Source organism: Anser cygnoides, chromosome 11 (assembly GCF_040182565.1).
Source record: "Anser cygnoides isolate HZ-2024a breed goose chromosome 11, Taihu_goose_T2T_genome, whole genome shotgun sequence".
Taxonomy (NCBI): Eukaryota; Metazoa; Chordata; class Aves; order Anseriformes; family Anatidae; genus Anser; species Anser cygnoides.
Genome location: NC_089883.1, coordinates 10,355,904 through 10,381,246, shown reverse-complemented (window position 1 = coordinate 10,381,246; position 25,343 = coordinate 10,355,904). Strand labels below are relative to the sequence as shown.

At 40.3% G+C, this 25,343-nt stretch overlaps 2 protein-coding genes across 4 annotated transcripts in view; both read right to left on the bottom strand.

The window, feature by feature from the left end:
• Positions 1-2,291, bottom strand: part of C11H15orf40 (chromosome 11 C15orf40 homolog) — a 34,257-nt gene extending 31,966 nt beyond the window's left edge. The window contains exons 1-3 of one of the 3 annotated variants that reach the window (XM_067003898.1): positions 2,138-2,291; positions 1,942-2,065; positions 557-684 (exon numbers count right to left, since the gene is read on the bottom strand). In XM_067003898.1, coding sequence (XP_066859999.1) covers positions 557-684; positions 1,942-2,065; positions 2,138-2,212 — 327 coding nt within the window. In that variant the 5' untranslated portion in view covers positions 2,213-2,291. The remainder of the gene's footprint in view (positions 1-556; positions 685-1,941; positions 2,066-2,137) is intronic. The other 2 variants (XM_048071992.2, XM_048071993.2) reach the window with 2 other exon arrangements.
• Positions 2,292-2,507: 216 nt separating this feature from the next.
• BTBD1 (BTB domain containing 1) lies at positions 2,508-17,139 on the bottom strand. Its single transcript, XM_067003894.1, has 8 exons — positions 16,654-17,139; positions 10,208-10,364; positions 9,520-9,625; positions 8,045-8,242; positions 7,578-7,770; positions 6,903-6,990; positions 3,692-3,838; positions 2,508-3,460 (listed from the first exon to the last, which is right to left on the bottom strand). The coding sequence occupies exons 1-8, from the start codon at positions 17,100-17,102 to the stop codon at positions 3,302-3,304; spliced, it is 1,497 nt and encodes a 498-aa protein (XP_066859995.1). The 5' UTR covers positions 17,103-17,139; the 3' UTR covers positions 2,508-3,301.
• Positions 17,140-25,343: the final 8,204 nt, after the last annotated feature.

The window sequence follows — 25,343 nt, the reverse complement described above, 5'->3', positions numbered from 1 at the left end:
AATGTGTTAATAAAACAAATTATTTATTCAGTGCAATGAATAATACAAACAGTTTCCACTTGCCAAGTCAACACATGCAAGTTCTACTAGTACAGAGAAACTGTTAAGGCCCAGATAGAATGGATGTGTTTACAAATGCTTTTACTTATATGCAACAGCTACTTTTCAGAAATTTTTTACTCAAATACAGAAGTACCTTCAAAAAATGAATGCAAAGTTATGAATAAAATGCACATTTTTCTGCAAAGCACAAATTATGTGTATTGAATTTGAAATGAAAACAAAAGAATCTTTAAGGGTAACAGAAAACATGAACTGCATAAATTTTTGAAAATATATCATGATAAGAAGTATTCTGACTACATACTCAAGCTGTGGTTCTTCTTATATTAGGTTTTTCCTCAATTAATCATTCCATTAACTCAAACACTTTTCAAGTGTCTTTTGGACTGAACTTGGAGAGTATCTCCAATGACTAACTCAGTGAATAACAATTCAGAATCTTGAATTTAAAATGCAGGAAGAGAAGACTGAAATAAAGAAAAAAAAAAAGTACCTTTTCTAAAATAACTTCACTCTTCTTCACTTCTAGCACCTTAGAGAGGTAGCGACACAGCTCTGCATTTGCCTCCCCTTCTGACGGAGGTGCAGCAATAGCTACACCTACTGCCTCAGCTGTCACATCTAGAACAGATATTTTAAAGAGTTTATGCTCAGAACGCTCAAAATATCTAGGTATCATTTCCTAGAAATGAACGCTTATGCTTTCAAAAGCATTTCAATTTACAAACAAATGAACTCCTAGATCAGCAGGTAACTCGGTATTTTTATACTTCACAAATTCCCTTAAGTTAACTGTCAGCCAGTATGAACAACGATAACTTTCCAGCACAAAGAACATCAAAGCCTTTAGACCCGTATCAGTCGGCAGCTAGGAATTTTTGGCTTTTACACTCTAGCAGTCGGGGCACTATGGTAATGTTCTCTCTGTATTGCCCATTCTGCTGCTGGTGTACTCCAGCTTGGCACTGTGCAGCATAATACAGATCGTATTAACCCCAACGCGCACAAAAAAAGAGCATGACCAATAGGCTGGCCCCGAGATCTTTGCTATCATCACGTTTTCTCTGGCTCAATTGGCAGCACATCTAAGCGTGCTAATGTGTGCTCAGATTTTACTGACCACAAGTAAAACTCACCCAATTGATCAGTGTTTCTTGGATGTAATGACTGAAACGTGATATTCACATTCACATTCGCTTCTACTCTGCTCCAGCTTTTAGATTTAAACATTTTTAAACCGTAACTATTATGGCCTAGAACTGCTTTTAGTTTTAATCCCTGTTGAAACAGCTGGAAAGAGAGCTCAGCATCGCTCTTCTCGGAGGGGGGAGGCACCCGGCAGGGAATAAGCCCCTGCGTCAGGCTCACACCTATCAATGTAGAAACCTGCTCAGGTTTGTCCAGAGCACCCAGACTTGTAGCGAGGGAACAGATTTTGCGAGCTCCAACTTTTATAGCAGGAGGAAACCTCCACAGGCCCTTGGGATCCAAGCAGCTGGCGTAAAACTGAAGCGCTGTGCCCGTGCGTTTGAAGGGAAGACCGCAGAACCATTAAGGTTGGAAGAGCCCTTCAAGGCCATCTGGTTCGCGGTCCCTCCTTTCACAAATAAAATAAAACGGAGGCGTGTTGAGGATTCACAGCGCGAGCACGGGGCTGCCTGGGGGGGCCGTGGGCTCCTCATGACTGTTCCCGTCTCCCCCAGGCGCAGGATGACGGTTACACGGCTACAGGGTTACACGGCTACAGGGTTACACGGCTACAGGGTTACACGGCTACAGGGTTACACGGCTACAGGGTTACACGGCTACACGCCGCCCGAGCCCACAGAGCCCCTGGGGCTCCCCCTGCCGAGCCCGCCCCGCCCGCCCGCAGCCCACCTGTGACGGCGCTGCAGCGCGCGCCGGGCTTGGCGCGAACCGTCACCCTCACGCCGCCCTCGGCCGCCACCACCGGCCCCGCGGCCAGCACCGGCCCCCCGGGCTCCTTCGCGGCTCCTCGGCCCTGAAAGAGAGAAACGCGCCGTCAGCGCGGGTACCGGCCCGGCCCGGCCCGGCCCGGCCGCCCCGCACGCACCTTCCCGGGCATGGCCCCGCCAAGCCGCCGTACCGCCGCCAGCAGCACCGGGCGGAAGCCGCTGGGGCCCGGCATGGCTCCGCGCTGCCCTTCCGCCAGCACCGCCCGGCCCCGCCCCCGGGCCGGCAGGCGCCGCCCCCGGCCCCACAGGGCCTGGCCCCAACGGGAAATTCCCAGGGAAGTCCCAGGAAATAAGAAAAATGAGGTGGGGGTGGCTCCGTCCCCCCTCCTCACCCCAAAATCGTTCTCCAAGGAGTTCTCTAGTACACCGTCAGGGAGGGTACAGAGTTCTGTACAGGAAGAAGTGTAAAACTACACCGACTGCATCCGATTACCGTAGGCAGGAGAATGAGTGGCACACACATCGCCCTTAGTTCATACTAATTCTTTAGTATCAGGTTATCCAGTCAAAATAGCATCATTACAAGTCCTATATTCCCGTTTTCACATTATACATTTTCTTATAGGCACATATGTATATACAGTGGCTATGTCCATAACCGGCTCTGTGTTCCAAAACAGCCCTTCTAAATTAAGAGATTCCGGAAAGATCCATTTATTGCAGAATTGGACTTCATCTTCCTTTGCTGCAGCTGCTGTCTGGAGTGTTAAGTCCATTAATTCTCCACAGCTCATCCAAAAAGTCTAGATGATAGCAATACGAATCCAGCTTTGCTGATGTACGTCCAAAACAAAATAATATACCTACATAGCAGTAATTCATGTCCTTAAGGTCATTCCAAGATTATTTTGGAGAGATGTGCAAGCTGGTAATAGAGCAGCAGAGTTACTTTTTAGGACAAGTTGGGGAAAATGAATGTACATGTGAAGTTCATAAACTAGTACAGATTTTCCAGTTCAAAAAATGAATTGTACTATGTGAGAAATAAAGGGTTCAAAATACAAAGCCATTAATCACAACATACTATTTAAAACAATCTTTTCAATATACAGAGTACTTATGCCACTTGATGCTTCATTAAGAGGAAAAGCTAAGTTACATTCTGCTGACAATGACGCAGAGAAAATAGCTTTCCTGGTACCTCTCAAACAAGTTAGTTTTGTTTTAACACATTCATGTCATTTCACAGAATTGTCTTACTGTCACCAATAGTGAGCTAAAGTCCAATGATACACTGACACATCCAAGATGATCATGTGAAATTATGTATAAAATATTATTTCTGGTATCTGTCCATCTTCTATTGATGTTCCATTGTTGTTACCCGGCGAACTATAAAAGACAAAGCATGTTTTGCTAGCAGTAGGAGATTCGTGGATCACCTTCTTCAATCCTTTTGTTCCATAGTGGGAATCAGGACCCTGAAAAACATCAGAAGACATTAGCAACTGAATGAAAACGTGCAGCAAGACCCATAAAGTTTTGAAGTTCAAACACTGCTTAATTAACAGTAAAAAAATAAAAATAAAAAAATCTGTATTTATTTAGACACTTTCCCATCAGAAAGGAGACACTTTCCCATCAGAAAGGAGACAAAAGACAAACCCTTGGATCAAAACAGCTTTTTCTTCTATACTGTTGAGCATTCTTACTTTTAATGTTGCACAAGCTGTGTAGCAAACCGTTGGCAGAATCTCTATAGGTTCTTTGAACATGACTCTGAATGTACTGGCAGTTCCGTCGCAACTAAATCCAGTATCATTTTGTCCCAGTGTTTGATTCCTCTCATAATCAATTATCTGCATAAAGACATGAAAACCATATCTTTAGATTTATGAGCTTGAGAAAGATTCTTACTATACACACATTAGAGTATTACAAGCGAAACACTTGCCTACTCCACCCAGTTTATTTGCAACAATAGTGCAGTCTCAGAATTGAGACAGGTGCAATTTCCTAACAATACTGTGAGGGCTGACCCGGCAGTGTGGTGAACCATGGCTTTTGCATTTTTACACAGGCTGTCCAATCTCTGTGCTAAACTCAGCCCACAACGCTGCTCCAACCAGGTTATAGGCTTTGCCTGAGAGGAGATGAAGAATAGCTCGAACCTTCAGCTTTTGACCTTAATAAACTACGTATGATCCTATACTTAGATTTGCTGATCTTTGTACACCTACACAGCCCCCATGAGGGAAGCACATGAGGCTGGACCCACATGCTTCACAGGCTGTGGTTCATTTAGAAAACAAGTTTTTACAGATAACGTAAACAGTCAATGATATATTCTTAGAAGAAAACAAAAACTCCTGCTTCAATGTTTTATACAATTTATTTCTATTCCATATTCAGGAGAAAAATTACACTCAGACCACATATTTCTTTTGCCTTCAGTTTTAGTGGCAAATAGGAATCTTTAGCTGAGATGTCAGAAATAGCAGATATCATACTTCTCATTTTGGATAGCAATTTCTGATCCATGCTCCTGAACATCTCCTGCAGAAGTAGGATACCACAGCTTTAGAGAAACACAAATACTGCTCATGATTACTCCACTAACAACAATCCTAACAATTTTAATATTATTAAATTGCTATATAATTTTATTACTGCACCAGTGGGAGCATACTTTGCCTCAAACAGGGCTTCAAGTTTTTTTTCCAGCCACAATCAAAAGAAATACTAACAATTCTAATGCTGAAGGCATATGCCCCTTTAACATAAGTGATGTATTTGCAATATACATTACTACTATTTTAGGGCAAGTATAAAAGATTTATTTTTTTTCTGAAGCTCTGCCGGTATTGTATGCACATTCAAAATGAAAGGTGCAGAGACAACTTAAATGGCTGTCTGTAAGGACAAAGTTTCAGATTCATCAGGAACTGGAGATAGTTTCAGAGTAAAAAAAATCTGTAGAGGATGGGTGGCCTTCATCTGAACCATAAAGGTGCATCAGCCTGTCAGTTTGGATCAGGAGTGTGTTTCTCAAGTGAGTCTCTTGATCATTCCTACTTAACATGCTTTGGTTTGCCTTGCAAGAACTAAATTCTTTTCAGACGAAATAAATCCAGCAAATATATTGAGGGATCACACAAAGTGCTTTCATCTGCTAACAGGAATTTAGTCTAAGGGAATCAAACAAGGGTTAATGAGAAGTAAAAATCCCCCAGTAAGTATAGTGTGGTACTGATGACCTAACAGCTAAATCTTTCGTTCTAAAGATTCACCCGAGTGCACTATACTACTCATTTACACAGATGTATAGTTTGAGAAAAGCAAATTGATAACATTTCAAACCAAGGGATTTGCAAGTGAGTTTTTAAACTGAGGAATGTGGAAAAGCCAACAAATTCCTTCAAAACCTCAACCCAGATACACTCTCTTTGGAACATCATAAAAGGAAAGATTTTTTTTTTCCTGCAAAACACAGACACAAAATTCCTATACTTAAGTACGCAATGGTCAGAGAACAGTAATCATCAAATAGGAAACAGTAGACAAATAAACTGCCCTTTAAATAGGATGCCAAGAAAAAAACTGGAACAGCATTTCCAACACATGCTAAAGTCTACAAAATAAAATGGGGACATCTGTCCCCAAATAAAGTCACAGATTCTTTCACAAAACATTCCACACACCTAGTAAATCAATGTGATGCTATAGTAGCGGGTTATGAAATACACAGCACAGAGTAACAGTGTCAGCCTCAGAACATTAATACCTTGCTAGAAAGCTCAGAAACAAATCAAAACTAAACTCAATAAGAGAATTCAAATGGATTGAAATACCATACTTAAAAAGGGAAAGATACAGTGATGGATCAATATTACTAGAAGACAATCCTGACCACACATGCTAAGAGAGATCAGACAGGCTACAGCAGCAGGAAATACAATTTTAGTGGTGTCTTCAGTTACCCTCTCAGACTGGGCAAGTGTCACATCAGGACACGAAACAGGGGTGACATTTTTAGATGCTATCACTGACCATTTCATGAGATTGCTAACCAATTGCTCAGTAGGAAGAAACGCAACCCTTGATTTGGTACTGAGCGATTAGTAGGATCAGATTCAAAATTTCATAATGGAAACACTATGTAACACTGTCTATAATATACTTAGAGTCAGCGTTCCTACATGAACAACACAAGCAAATCCACCACAGCTGTGCTAAACTTCAAAAAGAAAAATGAGGAAGCTTGTTCAAAAGAAGCTAAACTAAGCAATTAAGAAAATCAAATCCTTTTAAGTAGCATACTACTAAAAGACATCACACTCCTCAGTACAGTACCGGCACACATTACCTATTAGAAAGGCTTGAGAAAAGGGAAAAAAGCTGGCATGACTAAACAGCACAGGGCTATTGCTGTAAACAAACAAAAAGGTCATCCTATAGAAACATGAATTAAAATAGAAAAGTTCAAACTGACACATTAAAATATAAAAGATATACATAAAACTAAGCTTAACTAGAAACGTTATTAAAAGGACAGAGTTAGTGCACAACTGAACGCATTATAAAGCTGTGAAATTCCTTTGCAGAAAGCTTACAGGAATTCAAGGTTACACTGGACAAGTGTTCTGAAGCAAGATTCACTGGGAGTTACTAAACAGAGAAACCAAATCAGTCTCAGGAAAAGCCGGTTCTGAAAAGGATCGAAGGACAGGAGACTAGAGTGGATAGGAAGAAAAGTTTCATATTGTACTTACTTTTCCCTAGTGGGCTGCTTATGATACTGTTGAGGATAAAATACAGCTTAGATTCCTGCCTATCAGACTGCTATCCTATTTAGATATACAGCAAACCTTTTGTATTAAGCATAGTTTCTGCCTAAGCCTATTTAAACAGAATATACTGTACCTGTATATTGACTTGATAGTCTGTAGGTCCGTGAATAGATCCATATAATCCAAATCCCACTATAGAAATTCTTCTGTTAACTGTGAATCTAGTAAAACACAAGCCAAGAAAGGAATTTAAACAACTGTTATGGGTGTGTTACCTTCTTCCCAGTCAAGGAAGAAAAAGAATCCCACTGAAGAGTGGAAAACCAAACTGAAAATGACATTGCATTAATATTTTTCAATAGTGTTTTCTATTTAGATTTCAACAGTAAAAACAAATAAAAGTTGTTTTTTTAAATCAGTTTTATAGCATAAAGCTTTGTGAATTCACTGAGGCTTTTTTTTTCTTTTTTTTTTTAAATTTAGGATTACTAAATGAAAAATGACCAGATTCTTGATCTGTTGTTATTTCAGAGATATTCAAAATACTTTGTATTTTAAAACTTGATATGCAGCAAATACCCCACGCCTCTAGAAAGTACCCAGGCCTTTTGAACTTTGTTCTTTGCTACTTTATATTTCATCAGTGCAACAGCCTAAGTTACTTTAAAAAGGAAAAGATTAGATGTGCCCAAACCGTGCCAGCTAGTCTGTTACTGTATCTTATGCCAAAAATTGGAAGTTGAATAATATCACTACCGTTCTTCCCACACTTCTATGTCTCCCCTTCAAATAGTTTCCAAAGCCATACCTAATCCGATCACTTGTTCCACTGTAGCCCCAGCGACTCTCCACTTGCTGGAACCTGTTGATGCTGCATTCTTTTCCTCTAAGGCAACATCTTGGTCGGTCAATATAATCTACTTTTGGCTTAGGATTGACAGTAAAATGCAGAAAGAGATTTACTACTTCCCGATCTGACAAGATTCCAGACTGAGCAGGGCCTATGAAAAGAAAAAACTTCCAAGATAATTCTAAAACTTAATCCACCTGTCATATTTAAACCACATATACTTGCACACCAAGGATGGCAATAACATCTTCCAATGGCCAGACCATATTCTGCAGGATGTTTTGCTTTCATTAAGACTGCATCCCAATATTTATTAATACAATATTAATAATAACAGGATAGAGTGTTAAGGATCTCAACACTCACAGATGAGCAGTGCAGAACTACTGTGCAGAACTAGTAAGACAAAGAACCCCAGAACTCACCTGCTGCAAACTCTTCAATAGTCATTAATGGAAAACGAATTAAGGAAAGAGCTCTTCCAAGGACTTTCTGTTTGTTTCCAAATGTCACAGGCAGTTGTTGTCTTTGACATTCAGCTTCTGCCCAACGAACAACAGCTCCAAAAAGCCTACTTTCTCGAATACTAAGGGTATCTCTTTCTAGAACTGCACACAATGTGTCTGTGTTATGTGAAAAAATATTAACAGATTTGAGTCAATATTAATCCAAAACAATTCTACAGATTTTAAATAAGCTTAAAACATTAAACAAATAAATGCTCAGAACTTTTATAATACCACACAATCTGTCTTATGACTGAAGAAGTATCCCAATAGTGTACAGGTGTCCAAGCTAAAAAATAAAATAAAATCCTTCCTCTTCCTGCCATGAAGACAGCACATAAACTTTCTTCTTGATTCCTAAGGGTGTGACTATATGTAATCTATATACTATAGGTCCTATATATAGGATATATAGGTGTAATATACTATATAATCTATGTAGTGACAACCAATAAATACCCTAAAGAATTTCCATGACTATGGGAAGATCAAAGCTGGCAGTGATCAAGTACAGTGGTGAATGTACAATACCACTGCAGTTATTCATGACAACACTGTCATGTTCTCAGCCGAGTATCCACCTGCCAATCTCAACCAACTATAGACACAAGAAGCAGCAGTGCACACAAAACCAGTTTAAACGTACATGAAAGTGATCTTAAACATTGACGCATTTGCCTCCCACAAAGTTTTAAGGTGGAACACAGGATGTCAGGCAAGCTACTCTCACTTGCGTTTTATAAAAGCAACTTTTCCTATATTTCTTACATGTTCTGACATTTTAAGAAGAGCATATGCAAAAAGTCTCTACTGATTATTTAAGGTTTAGTTTGCTCAACTCTCAGTTTAACATAGAACATGAGCCGTAAAAAAACCCAAGTTTTTTCACATTCTGAATCTTCTGTCTTCTTCAGGATTTTTCACATGCCCTGAATTTGAGCGAGGCATGTTTGCTGTCATAGAAAAGTCACAAGTCAAAACAGATTGAGATTTATCAAGAGTAGAGATTAACGTTCACAGTCTGGGTCTAAACCCACTGAACACAAATTAACAATGACTTTAAAATTTCTTTAAGCAGCTGGAATACCTTTCTTCAGTCTGAGTTTGGAATACAATCTAGCTGATCTGGAGTAAAATCTTAGACATATATAGTAACAATCAAGTTTAAGTAACCAAATACACTACTGCTGACTTTTTGTAAAGGAAAAAGTATAGAAAGCAGAATTACCAGCAGAATTCTGAGCCAGTTTATATTTAAAAAACAACTACAACAAAAACAGATTCTACACATTGTACCTGATTTGTGCAGCCCTGAAGAGAGAAGTGTCACACAGCAACAAAACAGTATGATTCCCTTTGGAAGTTTAACACTTAAGACACAAGAAGGAACTTACCTATATCAATATCGGTAAAGCCTTCTGCACTTATTGCATCCATAGTACTTTTGTCTATTGTGTCGAGACAAAGACTAGCAAGCTGAGGTTCGTCAAACAAACGAGCCTGAGAAAGTAAAGTAGTATAGCTTTGGTTACTGCACTGTTACAAGCATCAATCTGCTAAATTGCTAATTCTAAGAAGCAAGTATTTTTTAACTCAATGTAGGTCTAAATTAAAATAGGCTGATTTGTCTAAGTATGCCTGGTGTTTATACCTTGTAGAGCACTTACATTCTCAAAGGAGAATATAACTGAGGAGAATTCACTGCATACAAGGTTTTCTTCATGCTTATAATTTTAGTTTTGGAAATATAACTTTAAAAAGTACACATCTTATCTACTCTAGTGAACTATCTTATAAAGACTAACAAAAAAACAATTAGGATATTCATGTAAATATGCTGTAGAATACACAGGTCTCATCTGAAATGTCCCAGTACACTGTGTATTAAAAAAAAAAAAATCCTCTACATTACCAATAAAAGCCAAGACAAGTCTGTAAAAATGCTAACAAAGCAACAAGGTATTTTCAGACAAAAATTAAACGACGTGATGGCAACCCCCCTGTGAAGTAATATTACTTGGTTATTCCCATTCCAAATACCAATTTTCATAGTAAACCAAAACTAAACTTAAATTTACCTACCTGAGTAAGCAGCATAAAGGCATTATCTGCTCGGAGGTGCTTCGTCAGAAAATCCACACAATGTGCTTCCAGGGCTGGGACTGCATACTTCTTAGCAGTGTAAAGGGTAGTCATGACTGTTTCTGGACCAATTTGAACTTCATCTGAATAAAGAAACCTAGAAATCAATGCACAGATAGATATAATAAAAACATATCTTGAAGTGCCGTCAAGCACAACATAATCTCTTTACATTTAGAAAGCAGGTAAAAGATTTGCACTGCAAACATGTAACAGTTCACCATGTAGCATTTTTACGAATTAATAAACTAACTAAAGGGTTGAAGAAAGACTATTACATTAACCTAATTGCATACATTTGTTTTAAATACACATTACTCCCTAAGACTGATCTGGCTGTGCTAGTTATACATAGCTACCAAACTGTAAACAACAGCTGAGCTGCAGAATTACTTAGCGCATTAATGCATGCTCTTTTGATTCACTACTAAAAGCTGTATTCCTAAATATCAATACACAACCCTCTATGGCTGTAATACTGATTTTAATTTACTGAAAGTGCATACTAGCTTCTTCACAATAAGGAGAAGAGCGTCAAGGACTTCTACTGTGATAACATCTTGTGTGACAGTCACCATTCTCCAGCATTCAGAGGAGAGGAAAGGGAGTAATATTCTAACAGATGACCTTGACTCTATTCCTGCTGCAGACTGACATAGGAAAAAACCCTGGCTTCTCTCCACTGCTCGAGGTTATATGATTGCTTGAGATTTTAGCATAAAGCAGTGAACCAAACCATACAAGTCTCCACCAAAGCCAGGAAAAAAATTCTCTTTCCTGAGCAGCTGTTACTTGAAAACAGAGAAGATAAGATTTATTTTGAGGTTCTGTATGGAAAAGATGACTTTTTAAAAATAACTTTTCTTTCAGATGACATTGAAGATAATCTTATCGTTATTTCACCAGGTTTTCAGATAATAATCAGGATTATTCTGTCATTTACAGAAATATATCTCTACTACACAAACACATTACCCCCCACAACACACACAGCTGTTTAAATATAATAAACCAGGGCACATTTGCAAATGCAGGAATTGTACATGGAAGGACAAATCTTTTAAATTTCTTAGTATTTTTTGTTCGGACCTCCTGGAAATGAATGGCAAACAACACATTGAGAAGGAAGGCATGATTAGAAGGGTTTTTAACGTAATAATAATAATCAGTTTGTATTTAACAGAAGAAGCTTGTGAAAGGAACAGACTCAAACTTGCTTGCAACATTGGGAGACCTAAGTAACGGAAAGATGTAATAAAAGTTTCAGATAAAGTTCTTCACTGTTTGTATTTCTTATTTTCCTTAGAAAACTCTAATTGTTAGTAATTGCTAACTATTTAGTTGTGTATCAGTATGAATGACTATTTATAACAGCCTTAACTGAATTCACTGCCACTTATGGGTATGTATTTATCAGTACAATACTCTAATCCATTCAAATGGCCAACTTTCACATAACTTAGGAAATATGAACGAGGCTCCAGATTAATCCTTTAAACTGAATTTACCTCAAAGCTTTTAGAAAGGAATTTAACTGAATGCTGACCTTGTCAGTAAAAGTTTCATACAGTTATTTAGAACTGATTTATGAAAGCTATAAACTATTTGCTGATGAAAATGACAGGCTGATTTGCCAGCCACAATCATTGACAGATTTAAGAAACTAAGATCTAGTAGGTACAGTTTTCAACATGCAGCTCTGTATACCAAACTGACAATTAGCTCATGAAAGCACAGAACAGCACATCATGATTTTGGTTTTAACATTTTTAAAAGTCCATTTAAAATGTCCTAAAATTCCTTGTATGATTTTAGAGAGCTTGGAGTCAAAGATCACATAAGAGTCAAAAATTAAGAGGCTGTAAAAGAGCACCATTACCACACACACACTATAAATTTTTACCTAATCCTACCAAAAAAATAAAATTTGCCAAGTTATTTTTGGAACACAACGCTGATTTTATTCCGTAGGTGTGTCCAACCTGTGGCCAATGAACAGATTGGTTCCCTTTGTACACTTTATAAGAATCAGGGTGCAGTTCCAAACTGTACTTTTCTCTGGCGCTTCTTTTCTCAGTTTTGCAGGTTCTCTCTCTCCCCCCCTCACCCCCCATATGATCAAAAAATCAATTACAAGGCCAAAATTAAACGTGGCAACATTGAATGTGCACTCAAGTTTTTCATTCATGTGACTTCTGTTAGCTGCAGGATGCTTTTTCATTCCATGAAGGCCATACCTGAGGCTCTCTGCTCCGATCCCTCCCCTTCTGCACGCCTGGACGTACATTAAGAGACACTCCCCAGCTCAGCGCGCGTCAGTGACAAAAGTGATGGGACCTAAGCGGTTAAAGCTCTGACAACTGAAAGTTACCCAGCATCAAGTCCATCACCCAGACCTCATGATGCACCAGGGAAGGGCGTAACAACGCATAGTAACAGGACATGTGATACAGTTACATACTTTTAAACTGAGTAAACTCATGATAAGGAGTATCCAAGTATATTAAGAATGTCACAGTCAGGTGTGTTTGCCTGTTCAATATTCCACGTTTTTGACAATGTCAGTATTTTCAACACCAACCAGCAGTCTTTTGCAAGTACTAAAAAGTGTGAATTTGCAAAGCTAAAAGGTAGCTGTAAGCACTACAAAAATTGTAATAAAGTGCATTGTTCTAGGACGTTGTATAATCCTGTTTCCCCTTAGCATGCGGACGGATGGTCATGATGTATTCACCTACTCATAAAAGAGGAACTCTGGGTGTGTCTTCTCTAAAAATCCCTCTGCTCCTGTGCCAGGAGCTCCGTCTCTGTGCTGCCTCTCCCACTTGCGACACGCCTGAACTAGCACTCCTTTGTGTTCATACCTCTGCTCTGCCTCCACTCAACCCAGCGGGGCTCATGATCACTTCCCCTCCTCCCTCCTCTGGAGACTTACAGAAAACGACCTGCACTTTAGATACTGACCAGTTGTACTGCCATCCAGGATGGCAGATGGGTGCATAGACCACTTTTAGTGACCCGAACAAACAATTTTCCAAGTGACCACTTCATCATTCATTTTGCCTAAGCATTCAATTTTTACATGACTTCTTTACTCTCGGGTTAGCACTTCCTTACACCCTAGTCCCAGCATCTTCCCAACAGTTGAAGTGTTTTCACCACTCTAAAAAACACAGGAGTCTTCTTCCAGTTGGTCATGATTAACCCTCGTTTTACTGCTTGCCAAAGTCCTCTGCAAAGACATTTGGAAAATGGACTGCTAAATTGGTGTCATGTTGTCACTTTCCTTTACACTCCGACCAAAGGATAAGTTAAATTGTTTTAAAATGTATGTGAATGGAAACAAACAAAATAATCTGACTACAAACCAAACTCTACACCACAGAACCCTACTACAAGTCCACTTCAATGTCCTGGATCACTGCAATTCAATCTGTGCAGTTCGAAACATACAGAAAAAAGGTTTATTAATTGTGAATTAGAGAAAGCAGATTCAAACTTTGGGACTCACATTACTTCACTTCTTCGGGATTTATCTGACAAATTACTGAAGTAGTCAGCTGCTTTAAAAAAGCTTCTCTGGCTCACATTTGAAAACTCTTCAGGCAAAAGGAATACTGGGTGGCAAGCCAAAACACACACCAGTCATTTCTACGTCTTTGAGCTCAGCCAATTATTTTCTATGAATGTTCTTGCTCCTTGCCCAGTCAGTTCTCAGTCTCCCTTTTCGCCATCTTTACAGTCAAGATTTTAGCCAACAGACAAGGAGAACTACCTAAATTTCTCAAGGGGAAGGAAAAAAAGAAAAAGAAACCCTAGAATTTATTACTGAAATTAAGCAGTACTATCAATTAAAGATTCAGTTCATTATTTTTAAATGACTTAACTCTAAAAATTCAGTATTTTAGAGGCTGATCATCAAATAGAAACAATTGCAGCCAATTTAAAATAGGATATGAATATACCCAAAAGAAAAATTGAAAGAGAGAGATGTCACATTAACTTTGTGACTATCTGATGTTTAAAATGTTCAGTATCTAGATCCTTTTTTCTTCCCCATAAATCTCATTCAATCTACAATCTATTTTGTAACACAGCACTAACACCGAGGAACATTTACATCACAGGACAGGGAAACACCACTCCATCTCATTGGACGTGGAATGAATTTAAGAGAATCTGAACTTTTTTCATCACAAACATTTCTTCCTTTGGCTTTACACTATAAGAAGCATTGGTCAATAGATCTTTAAGAAACATAACTATAGATAGAACATAACAAAAGACATATGTAAATAAAACCAGAAATTAGCTGTGGAATGTTAAGTAATTAGTAAATTATCTCTAAAGGTTTTCTCATCACTTTAATATTTCTTTTATCTTGATGTTCATTTGTTACAAATATATAAATGTCTCAACTCAATTCCTAGCCATTACACTTCAAATTGGTCTTTGCAAAGATTAAGGAGGGGCCCTATAAAATGCAACCATTGTTACCTGACCAATTTACTAACCACAGATAAGAGGCCAACAATGCAAGGTGCAATTCACGAAAAAAACAAACAGGCTGTCCTATAGTTGGGGTACTTTAAAAACCGTGTATAGGAGCATGGAAGAAGTCTAGTATTAGTCTGTACTAAAGAAATTCTCCTTAGATATGTTTCTGACAAGGTGTTGCAATTTATACTTATTCCATTATAAGCTCGGTGTACACATATCAGGGTTTGATTATGAAGAGGGAGCTTGAAGGGATGCTACCTCATCCAAGGAAGGCAGCAGGCGTGCAGGTTACCTGCTCCTGACCTAGGGAGGTAGTAACAGAAAAATAACAATACAGGACTCTTTTGAGGCCTTGTAGTTGGAACAAGTTCACTCTAAATACGTATCTATAATACACGAGAAAGTTCTAAAAAGCTGCCAACTATTTCATACATACGTCAAACCTGAAACACTTCATTTCAGTCTGGTGATATTTAGACCAGATACAGGTATAATCAATTTATTTATGCAAGTGCCCTGGCCCTTACGTACCAGCAGCTCTACAGACACAAGGTGGCTTTTGTTTGCTTCGCTTACTTCTACAATTTTCAAACACTACCCTTCTCACCCTCCTGCTTCTGCATTTGTATATTTGATCCAAACAAACTTCTCTCATTATAACCACTTTTCACTGTCTGGCATTTTTTCCATATCTGTATACAGACACACGTCTCATTCATTTGCTATTAACCTTTGTAACAATTTTTGCTTGAAAGACACTTCCCACCATGCTACACAAGCACTTCACCTTACATTTTTGCCACTCCCTCTTTGCTGAGAAACCAGAAAATACAGTTTATTTGCTAAAGAGCAACACAGACAAGTTGCTGCTGTTTACTTTTTAAAGCAAAATCAGTTGCTGTAATTCCCGTTTTCATGATTACTAAAAGGACTACCTGATTCTTCTTGGCCTCAAAACAAAAAAATTGTTAAGATTTGGGCCCTTATTGCATTACAGAAAGCTCTGAGACACTACAGATTTCTTTCCGGGCAATTATATTATTTGTTTTCAAAATGTTCATTACAGATACCTGTTTAATACATTTTATAGCGATTATGCCTAGCAGAGGAGTTTCTTGTAAAAAAAATAATCTTAAGGTTAAGCAGATATCAGACATCAGTAGCCCATTTTACATACTTTTTCCCCACCACTGCACTCATGGTCTCCCCTGGGTGGTTTGCGTGTAAGCTCAGTTAGCTAACTGCGAGCTGCTGCACTCTCCACCCAAAGTATCTGAAATGTGTGACTGCATTTCAGAGAAATAAGCGTTTCTCTGGTAAAGGGACACAGTTCACTACCACTGCTGAAAAAGACGAGAGAACTGCAAGACGAGTAAGTCGTCAAAGTAAATTATCAAATGAAATTAAAAGCTCAGTACAGGCTCGGTTCCGTCTCAGCCATCAGTAGGTGGATGGGCGGTTGCGACACCCGGAGATTGCTGAACCACCAATTCCCACCACCTTCATTAAAAGACGAAACCAAAAAGCCAAATGAGCCCCCCCCCCCCCCCCCCCCCCCCCACCCTGCAGGGCCACCGAACCTAAAACCAGGCCACCTCTGCTGGGGAAGGGATGCGGAGGGCAGAAACACAGCGCAGGACGCCGTGACCTTGTGTGCAGCCCCCGGCTGCCCGGGCGGCCCCCCGGCATCTCGGGGGGGGGGGGGGGGAAGCAAACGGGACGGGGCTGGGGGGAACCGACCCCCGGCAGCTCCTGGGCGAGGCTGAGCGGACGGAGCGGGGGGCAGCCGCCGTGTGGGGGGACACCCACCTCACACCCCCCTTCACACACTCCTCACGCACCCCCCCCCCCCCCCCCCCCAGGCCTCGCAGCACCCCCGTCCCGACCTGAGCAGCGCCAGGAAGGCGGCGGGCTCCACGTCGGGCAGCTCGATCTCGGCCGAGGTGGTGGCCATGCCGCCGTTGAACATCGCGTCGAAGACGGCGCTGCCGGCCGCCAGGACGAAGCGGTGGGCGGGGATGCGCTGCTGGCCGGGCCCGGGAGGTGCCCCCCCGCCGCCGCCGCCGCCGCCCGAGCCCCCGCGGGGGCCGCCCTTGCCCACCACGAAGTGCACGTCGCTCAGCAGCTCGTTGGAGAACAGGAAGGCGAAGCGCTCCCGCAGCGAGCCTTTGGTAGCCTGCCAGTTGTACAGCGGCTCCCGCTGCAGCACCGCGCCGCTCTCGGGGGCGGCGGGGGGGACGGCGGGGGCGGCGGAGGGGGCCGCAGCGGCACCGGGAGCGGCGGGAGGCGCCTCCCCGGGAGCCCCCGCACCACCGCCGCCGCCGGCGGCCGCCATCGCCGCCCTGAGGGGGCCCCGCCGCGCCGCGCCGGGCCGGGCGCTCAGGCAGCAACGCTGCGCATGCGCCCCGCGCAGGCTCCCTGTGGGGCCGTGGGTGGCAGGCGGCCGCGCGGGCGGCTGAGGGGAGCGGGGTCGGTCTGCCCGCTCCTTCTGTCACTTCTGTCACTTTGTCACTTGTCTGAGGGACTGCGGTGTCCCCGCGTGCAGTGGGAATGCAGTTCCAGCGGGGAGAGTCGGCTTAGGCCGTAAAGAGGCAAAAGGCAGCTGCGCAGTCATGGAAATTTATTTCTGTGTGTGACTGAGTAAAAGTTACGGCCCTCCGGTTAAGGCATGTGAAACGCAAATTCGTTTTTATAGCACCTGGTTCCTTATAATGACACTCAACACAAATAAGGATGCCCGTTTTAACTATTTCTGAAATAACTTGAGAATATGAGTGACTGTTGGTATGTGCACCTTAAAATTTGTACACAAAAGCAGTCCATTTGAAGTGTGCCTTCATGTCTGACACTTTAAACTTCTGAGGAGACGAACCAAAGCAAAACTTACTAATGGTGAATCTAATAGCACATTTTTTTCTGTCTAAACCAGTGGCCGTCAAATTCAGCATCCTTGGACCAGGGAATGGTCGTCTAAGGTCACTAAGGTGGTGAATTAATTCGGCAAATACTGAAAAAATAGGATCTATTTTATTTTATTTTTTACTTTACTTTACTACGCTTGTGGCTTCTGGAAAAGAAGGAAAAGGTTTGCGTTGTCACTGTTCTGTCAAACCCGGCACTGTCAGCTGAAAAATAAGGCGGATCCTTTTGCCATCTGCTGGAGCTTTGCTGTAAATGCAGCAGCAATGTAAATTATGGAGCTGAAAGCTATTTATCATAGCTCCTGACTTGTCAGCATTTATGGAAACATGTGGCTAAAAGAGGAATATAATATGTCACCACTCTGCGTTTAGGTTTATAATTAGGACAAAACTGAGACCAAGCAAATGTGGTCTGTTTCGCAGAACGAATTTTAGAGAACCTTAAGCAAGATGGAAGCAATTTCAGCGGGGTAAAGGGCACAAGAAGATATAGTATACCAACCATAAAGCAGCAAGCAGCTTTGCACTGAGGCTATATTTAAAAGTAAAGTCATGCTGCTGACTTGGGAGAACGAAGCTAGCACCTTTGCACTTTCCTTGTCCCAAGGTGGACAAAGGGCGGAAAGGGGGAGAAGCCCAAATTCCCTCTGATAGCCTAGGGACTGGAAGCTCAGGAAGCTGAGATATACCACAACTTGCTGCTTTGCTGCCTCATAACATTTCCATTCCGCGGAACCCCAAAGGATCATCTTGAGAACTCATTTTAGGGGGAGTTTTTAAAAAATGAAAGGAATCACTTGTCACTAAAAATGGGGAAAGAAAAAAAAAAAGAGGAAAATGGTGACAACGTGGACAGAAAAAAAATGTTGTCTGGGAGTATATATATATATATTTTTTTTTTGTTATGGGATGATCTGGACATTAACGAGTTTCCTGCATTGTTGTCTTTCTCCTTTTACCTTACTGTGAACACTGACAAGTTAGCTTGTCAACTGGGAGCCAACAGGCACAACTGTCCTGCTTATACAGAACTGTGAAAATGTGAACATGCTGTCATTAACACACTAGAGAAAGTTAACAAGGCTGCAAGAGGGTTGAGGAAAAAAGGGGGAAAGGTAGGCTAACGAATTAAAAAAACAGTGGCTGGGGCAGACAGAATATGTAAGATCTTCAATCATAGAAAGAAAAAGCTATGCAAGAAAAACAAACAAACAAACAGAGAAAGACCTATGAAACAGCCTGAGCAAGAAAGCTGATAGTGAAAATGAGGGAAAAAAAATAGTATGAAAGAAATCCAGTGTCTAAAAACAAAAACAATAAACAAACAAACAGGAAGGGTGACAAAAGAAAGGAAAAATGTGACCTGGATACCCATCAGATCTGATCAGCTAAAAGCTAAATGGACTAATTCAAACAGTTTTGGAAGTGAGAGCTAAGAGAATATTAAATAACAAATTTCTCTTGAAAAATTTTTTTTTTCTCCTGCATGTAGACAATAAGCCTCAGACATTTGTTTCACCTTGTAATTTTCATGCCAGTTTCCTTCTTTAAAAAAAAATCAGCTGGCTTTTCTTTGGCATTATCAGTAGATAGATCATAGCCATTTTTATATATGATGTCACAGGATTGTATTCACTGGTCCAAATCAGAAATAATGCACAATGCTTTTCCCAAAAGTGGTTACATATGAAAGTCGCTAAAATGCTGCCCCATTTTTTTGGCTTTCTTATTATGCTGTGTTTTTATCTAGGAAATATCGTATAAATTAATACAGAGAGAAAAAAAAGATAACATAAGCAGTTGCAAATTGGCCCAAGCAGAACTTTTTGTTTGATCTCATGTAACAGAATGGCTACAAATCAAGGGCTGCAGACAAAAGTTCAACCGTATTATATTATATACTGCGAAGGTTGTCTTGATCACTGGCCAGCAAAACAGAAGGTCAGGGAGTGTCCACGCTTTTGAGCAACACACTTCCAAGGTCTATGTAATGGCCTGAGATAGTTCAGGCTGTGTCTTTTTGCTATGGAAATTCATAGAACTTCCTAAATTATGATCTTCCTTTACCCATCAGCAGGAGGGTAGAAGAGAGACTGGATTTACACACACTGAAGAAGAACTGGAGAATTTGGTGATAAAACTGCAGGGATTTCTGAGATACTTGTTACGCCAGGGATGTCCCAGACACAGGAATGTCTGCCCAGAGGCCCTGTCCTTCCCCGCCAGTTAAGCCCAGCCAGTTCTGTGAGAGCCATCAACAGGGTTTGGGTTACAAAGCATATTGTTTTCAATCATTTGTTCCTGAGATTATTTAAATTCTCCTCCCTTTCCTTTGTTTCCCCACATGAACTCAGCTTTGTGTATGTTCGAAGTACTTGTTATGATCTGAGTTTTTGAGCTGGCACATATTTTTACAGGGATTAGTAATTGTTATCATAAGCAGCTAGCATCACTTCACTGCTTCATGAGGGAAGAGAATAATTCAGTGTAAATCATAGGTTTGTTTCTGATTAAACTTCCTGGTTGGGACCTTTCAACAACTTTTCCTTTCCGTGCTCAATTAGATTCTTAAAAGTTGTTACCATGCCATTGCTGTGGATGCCACACATACATAGTTCCATTCCCGTAACTGAATCACTATTAGCGTTAAAATTATTCAAATGTGTAAATTTGTAGCAACAATGCTTTCAAATAATAACAATAAAGTTATCTCTGGATCCATGCAAGCACAGAAAACAAAATCTGAGTCTTACATCTGAGGACCACTAAAGGTCAGGGATTTTTTTTTTCAATAATTCTTTGCCCTATCATTTCTACAAGTACTTCTTTTATGTGAGCATTTAAATGTGCATTTTCAGCTTTGCTGCTTAGTTGTCCTGGAGCATTAAGGTTGTTATGTACCTTGTGTCACCAGTTATATTGATATACTCCTCCAATTTTTAGTGATAATACTCATAATTTCTACATAATTTCAGTTAATATATTGTAATTGTAGCTTGTAGTGCATCATTGCCATAAACATTCCCGCTAATAAATATAGTCCTGGAAATATTTTCAGAATCCTAACTTAAAGATGTGTATAAACATCTGGCACAAACTGGCACAAACATCACATGGAAATTTTGCAACACTCCAGCTGCGGAGACAGCTTTCATTCTGCACATTTTCGTTCTACACCTTTTCATTCTGCACATTTATATATTCCAAAGTTATACTACAAATAATATTCTTCACATCGTTTATCTGAAAGTGATTTATGAAACCAATTAATTAAGCCTTGGAGGATTTTACTCACCACATACCTGTTTTAAATAACATTTCAAATACTGACATAGCTGGCTCTATGAAAAATACTATACTATGCCATATTTTTAAAATAACTACGTATGTTCTGTTACTGCATAGCTGGGGAAGCAAATGAGGGAAATATCTTTTATTACTTATTAGTTATTACCAACATATCTTTATGATTTAACAGTGAATGTTTTGTGAACCTATTTACTTTTCAGTCACTGCTAAGTACATGCAGTCTGTTGAGGCACAGTAGCATTTCATTCAGCACACACAGCTCCTCCACTTCTAACAAGGTGTTTAGTTAGCACTTTTATTTCCACATGATTAACAAGATTCTTACTGAGAAGCCACACTCTTGCCACTTGCAGTTTAAGTCAAATAGTACAAGTGACATTTGTGACAAGTGACAAAAGTACTCCTTTTACTGTAATGACTATTAAATTTATTCTGAAACATCTCTTTCCCTCTTAAGTTTATTCATTGGTTAGTAAACAGCCTGTAGCACAGAAAGCAGCTCTATTTTGGGGGTACTGATACTCAGTTTTGGAAGTGAAATAAACACTGATCACTAACTCCTTCTTGTTGCTTCTGTGCTAGTGTGATTGCTGCTGGAGAATCCCCCAAATCCTCAGCAGATCATTAGCATGTGCCCTCCTGATCCCCAGTGCGTACCATATGAACTACTTTATATTGCCTCTGGTGCACCACGCACTCCGAGTTACAACAGAAATTCTGAAATAGAATAGGTTGGATTTAAAGCTGTCGGGGGGCTGCAATTATATGTAATCTAAGCTGTTCTCTCAGCAAATGAACAGATGGAACAAAAGTCCCAAACACGAAGCTTTTAATTCATCTTTTAATTCATCTTCTAATTCATCTTTCAATTCATCTTTCATTTCATTTTTCAATCCATCTTTTTCTGGACAATAGGTTACTGACTTCTGCCTTAAAAATGTAACTGCACTTACAGGAAATATACTCTAAGGAGTGTATGAGCTTAGCTCAATAGAACTGAATGACACAAGTTGTTTTGTACCAGGATGGTATTTTGTAGCTGGCATCATAATGCAATGAAAGTTTGCTGCTTGGCAGAGCCATATGCGAACACATGAGCAATGCTTCCAGGAGCTATAAATAGAGTCTCTTAATCCTTGCATTGATCTTCGTGTGCTTGCTTAAGGTTCACCTACCTATATTTGTATAGATTAATGTCATTCCTTTGATTTAAAATAAAATCAGCTATGTCTCAATATAATGTTAAGCCCTACAATTTGTTCTGATTTAGGAGGCAGTTATTAAAGGTAAGAGCTGTTTCCCAGACTAAAAGTAGATGCAAAGACCTAGTGGTCAGTTAGTCTCCTATTTTGAAGCTGACCATTAATAAATAAGCATATTTATGTCCTCCACAGTACTCTTTTGCTGGCACACTTACAAATGCCTTCTTAGTGCTGACATCAAGACTGATCTACTGCCATTTAGTAGAGAGACTGAAGAGAAACATCTTCCATATTATAAATACAGGTTATTGATCCAGCAATGGTCTAACAAAGAAGCTGACAAACACCACCCCCAGCTTATGGCTTTTGAGTTGAGTATCACCAGTCTGGTGGCCACACACGTGGATCTGGTCTGTTGCTGAGGACAGGATTCCCAGGGAGGAATCCACCACGTGGCATAAGGCTGATGCTGGTGATTTGAGAAAGAGTTGAGCTACCTATCTGAAAATGACCATTTGGACAAAAAACATATAGTTTCTGACACAGGAATGTTATAGTGTGGTGAAGGATCATTGGTTTTGACACTGTGCTGCTGAAGAGCTTGTCTTTCAGATGAAACGCAAGACCAGAACCCATGGTGTCAATAAATACGATTCTGTGACAATTTCTGCATGGGAAGGAATCTAAATTTTCAAGTTTTTGTTATTCCATTTTGCTTTGCTATGCTTTGCTGCAGTTTAAGTGGGGTGTACTTGTTTTTCAATCTCAAACTGACATCCAGTATTGCTAGATAGTTGAATACCTGCATGAACTTCTACAAGCGATGGCACCCACATGCCTCATAAAGACGTTACCATTCATAAAATTCAGGAAAAAGAAATAGAAAATGCTTTTCCAGCATCAAGAAATGAATATAATCGATTATGTGACAGGAAGCTGAGAGGTTACACTTATTCTGGTGACAGCAGCTTATCAACACCACTTTCTTGTAACACTTTGATTAGTAATTATGTTGTTAAAGACACCCTATAGCTACCTTCATTTTTATATTGCTCTTCTGGTACACGGGGTGTTACATACAGTTGAAGTTCTCTTCCCTTCCTCCTCCACAAGACTACTTTAAGCTTTCAGGACATACATGTGTTGGAGGACTCCTGCTTTTAATCTGAAAGTGTTCACTCAGTAAGATACTTTGCTGTTTGACTAATATTTTTTGACATAAAGCCAAGTTTTGAACTCTTTGCTGCTAAGGAAGTTGGTCAGTGGTTATGGGTTGCACTAACTGAACAAGTTTCTAGAACTGGTGTCTGATATACAAATTATTACACTACAATGTGCTCAGACTCAAAATCGCATTTTTTTTCCTCTTTGAAAAGCTAAAATGCAGGGTCCCACACCTGACCCTCTGCTTGATGGAAAGTTTTTAGCCACTGCTGTTGGAGGAAGAGGTCAGTTTGGTGGCTTTGACTTGCTAGAACTCCAGAAACAGGAGTGCTGGGGATGTTATTTTCTTTATAAAGGCTGAAATAGAAGCCAGGGTACTTTGGCACAGAGAAGCAAAGTTGGAATGAGAAGTATCTGTAGCTACTAGAAATAAAGATTTCAGCAGTGGAAAGGGCAGAATAGCAGAATTCACATGTTCAATACAATTATGGATGGACTTGGGTGTTCCTCTGTCCAAAATGGAAAGGAGTAATGGAGCTGGAAGGCTTGGTAGTGCTTTGTTCACAGGGTGAGAGATGAGAGTGTAAGGAAAAGAACATGCCCTTTTGAACAAACACTTCAAACATGCCATATTGTAGGGGTTTATTCTGCCAGCAGGTGCTTATAACTTATTATTTAATCAAAATCTGATAGATCTCAACACAATAGATTCAAAGAGTGAACCCTCCTACTGGTGTTGTTTGTCTACCACAAAAAAATATGCCCTGACAATTCCTACTCAGAAGCTGAAAGAGGACTCAATAAACAATCATAGTGCAAATCAGCTCTGGAATATGCTGGCAGAGTGGTAAGGAAGAAGTTTCCCACATAGCATTTGGCTATATGGACAGAGGCACTAGGAGAAGTTTGAGACACGAATCTTGAGACTGCTCTGTGGCAGCTGCATACAAATGAGCAGCCTATACATTTGAAAGCTTGAGAAGTAAACCGGCTGTGCATTGAAAGGTAGGCATTTGGAGGTGATAAATTTAGCCCTGACTCATCCAATGGCAATTTTGACACTTGGGTGGACTAGATTACTTTTAGGAGTTGCATCATATTTTTACCAGATAGTTTGATTGGGCATGGTTTAACCTATTTGTATTCCTATGGCCAGACTGTAGACCTTTCTCAGTTGAAATAAATATGCAAGAATTAGTTTGTGTATAGTACATAGAGTATAGATATGTTCTGGGTCATCAAGTTTCTTTCTCTAAGAGGCAGTCATGTCAGTTGGTCTATTGAACTTAAACTTACCAAATGACATCTTAAGGCTTGATTTCTTTTTTTTCTAAATCACTGCTCTTGTCATGAAAGATTTTGAAAACCCTTTAGTGTTCATAGCTAAAAATCAGTTTCCAAAAACTACCGTGAAAGTTTCTTCACACCTTTGTCCTACAAATTAAATAGTTCTTTCCTCTCCCTGGTGCTAACTCCTCAAGTATTTACTGAGATCATTTGTATGCCAAGCTCCTCAGCCTCCTCCTGATGGACAGGTGCCGTCTCCCCAGCCACCTTAGCTGTCCTCCTCCTCAGTCCTGGGTGAATTCCACATGATGGAACCGGAATGTGCGGCTTGTTGCAGATGGGTGCTTTTACGACGCCTTTAGTGCTGCCCGATCTCCACCAGACAGAGCCCGCCTGGCATGCCAGAAGTGCATTTGCTGTTTTTTCCCCCTTGTGGCACAGGACACCCGTTCTCTCCTGCAAATGCTCGGTGTTTAAACGTTCACTGAATTCTAGGAATAGCGGTTTTGCTTTCTGCCTGCCTCGCACACAGACTGCCCCCACCTTTGTTTGCACGCTGACAGTTTATGGCATTAACACTCCCGTACGGAACACACTCGGAAGCCAGAAAAAGCGCTGACGGCCTCAGTTTTGCTCTTTCTCGTTACTTAAACGGGAAAGATGAGTTCGGAATCGAAACTTTTCAAAGCTCTC

Bases quoted from the DNA above. Each gene is read 5' to 3' on its own strand.
- BTBD1 (XM_067003894.1), bottom strand. From the start codon at position 17,102: ATGGCGGCCGCCGGCGGCGGCGGTGGTGCGGGGGCTCCCGGGGAGGCG. The intron at 9,626-10,207 runs GTAGGTAAATTT...TTACTTTCTCAG, and splicing joins CCTTTATGCTGCTTACTCAG to GCTCGTTTGTTTGACGAACC. The intron at 6,991-7,577 runs GTATGGCTTTGG...GTGTTTTACTAG, and splicing joins GGAACAAGTGATCGGATTAG to ATTCACAGTTAACAGAAGAA.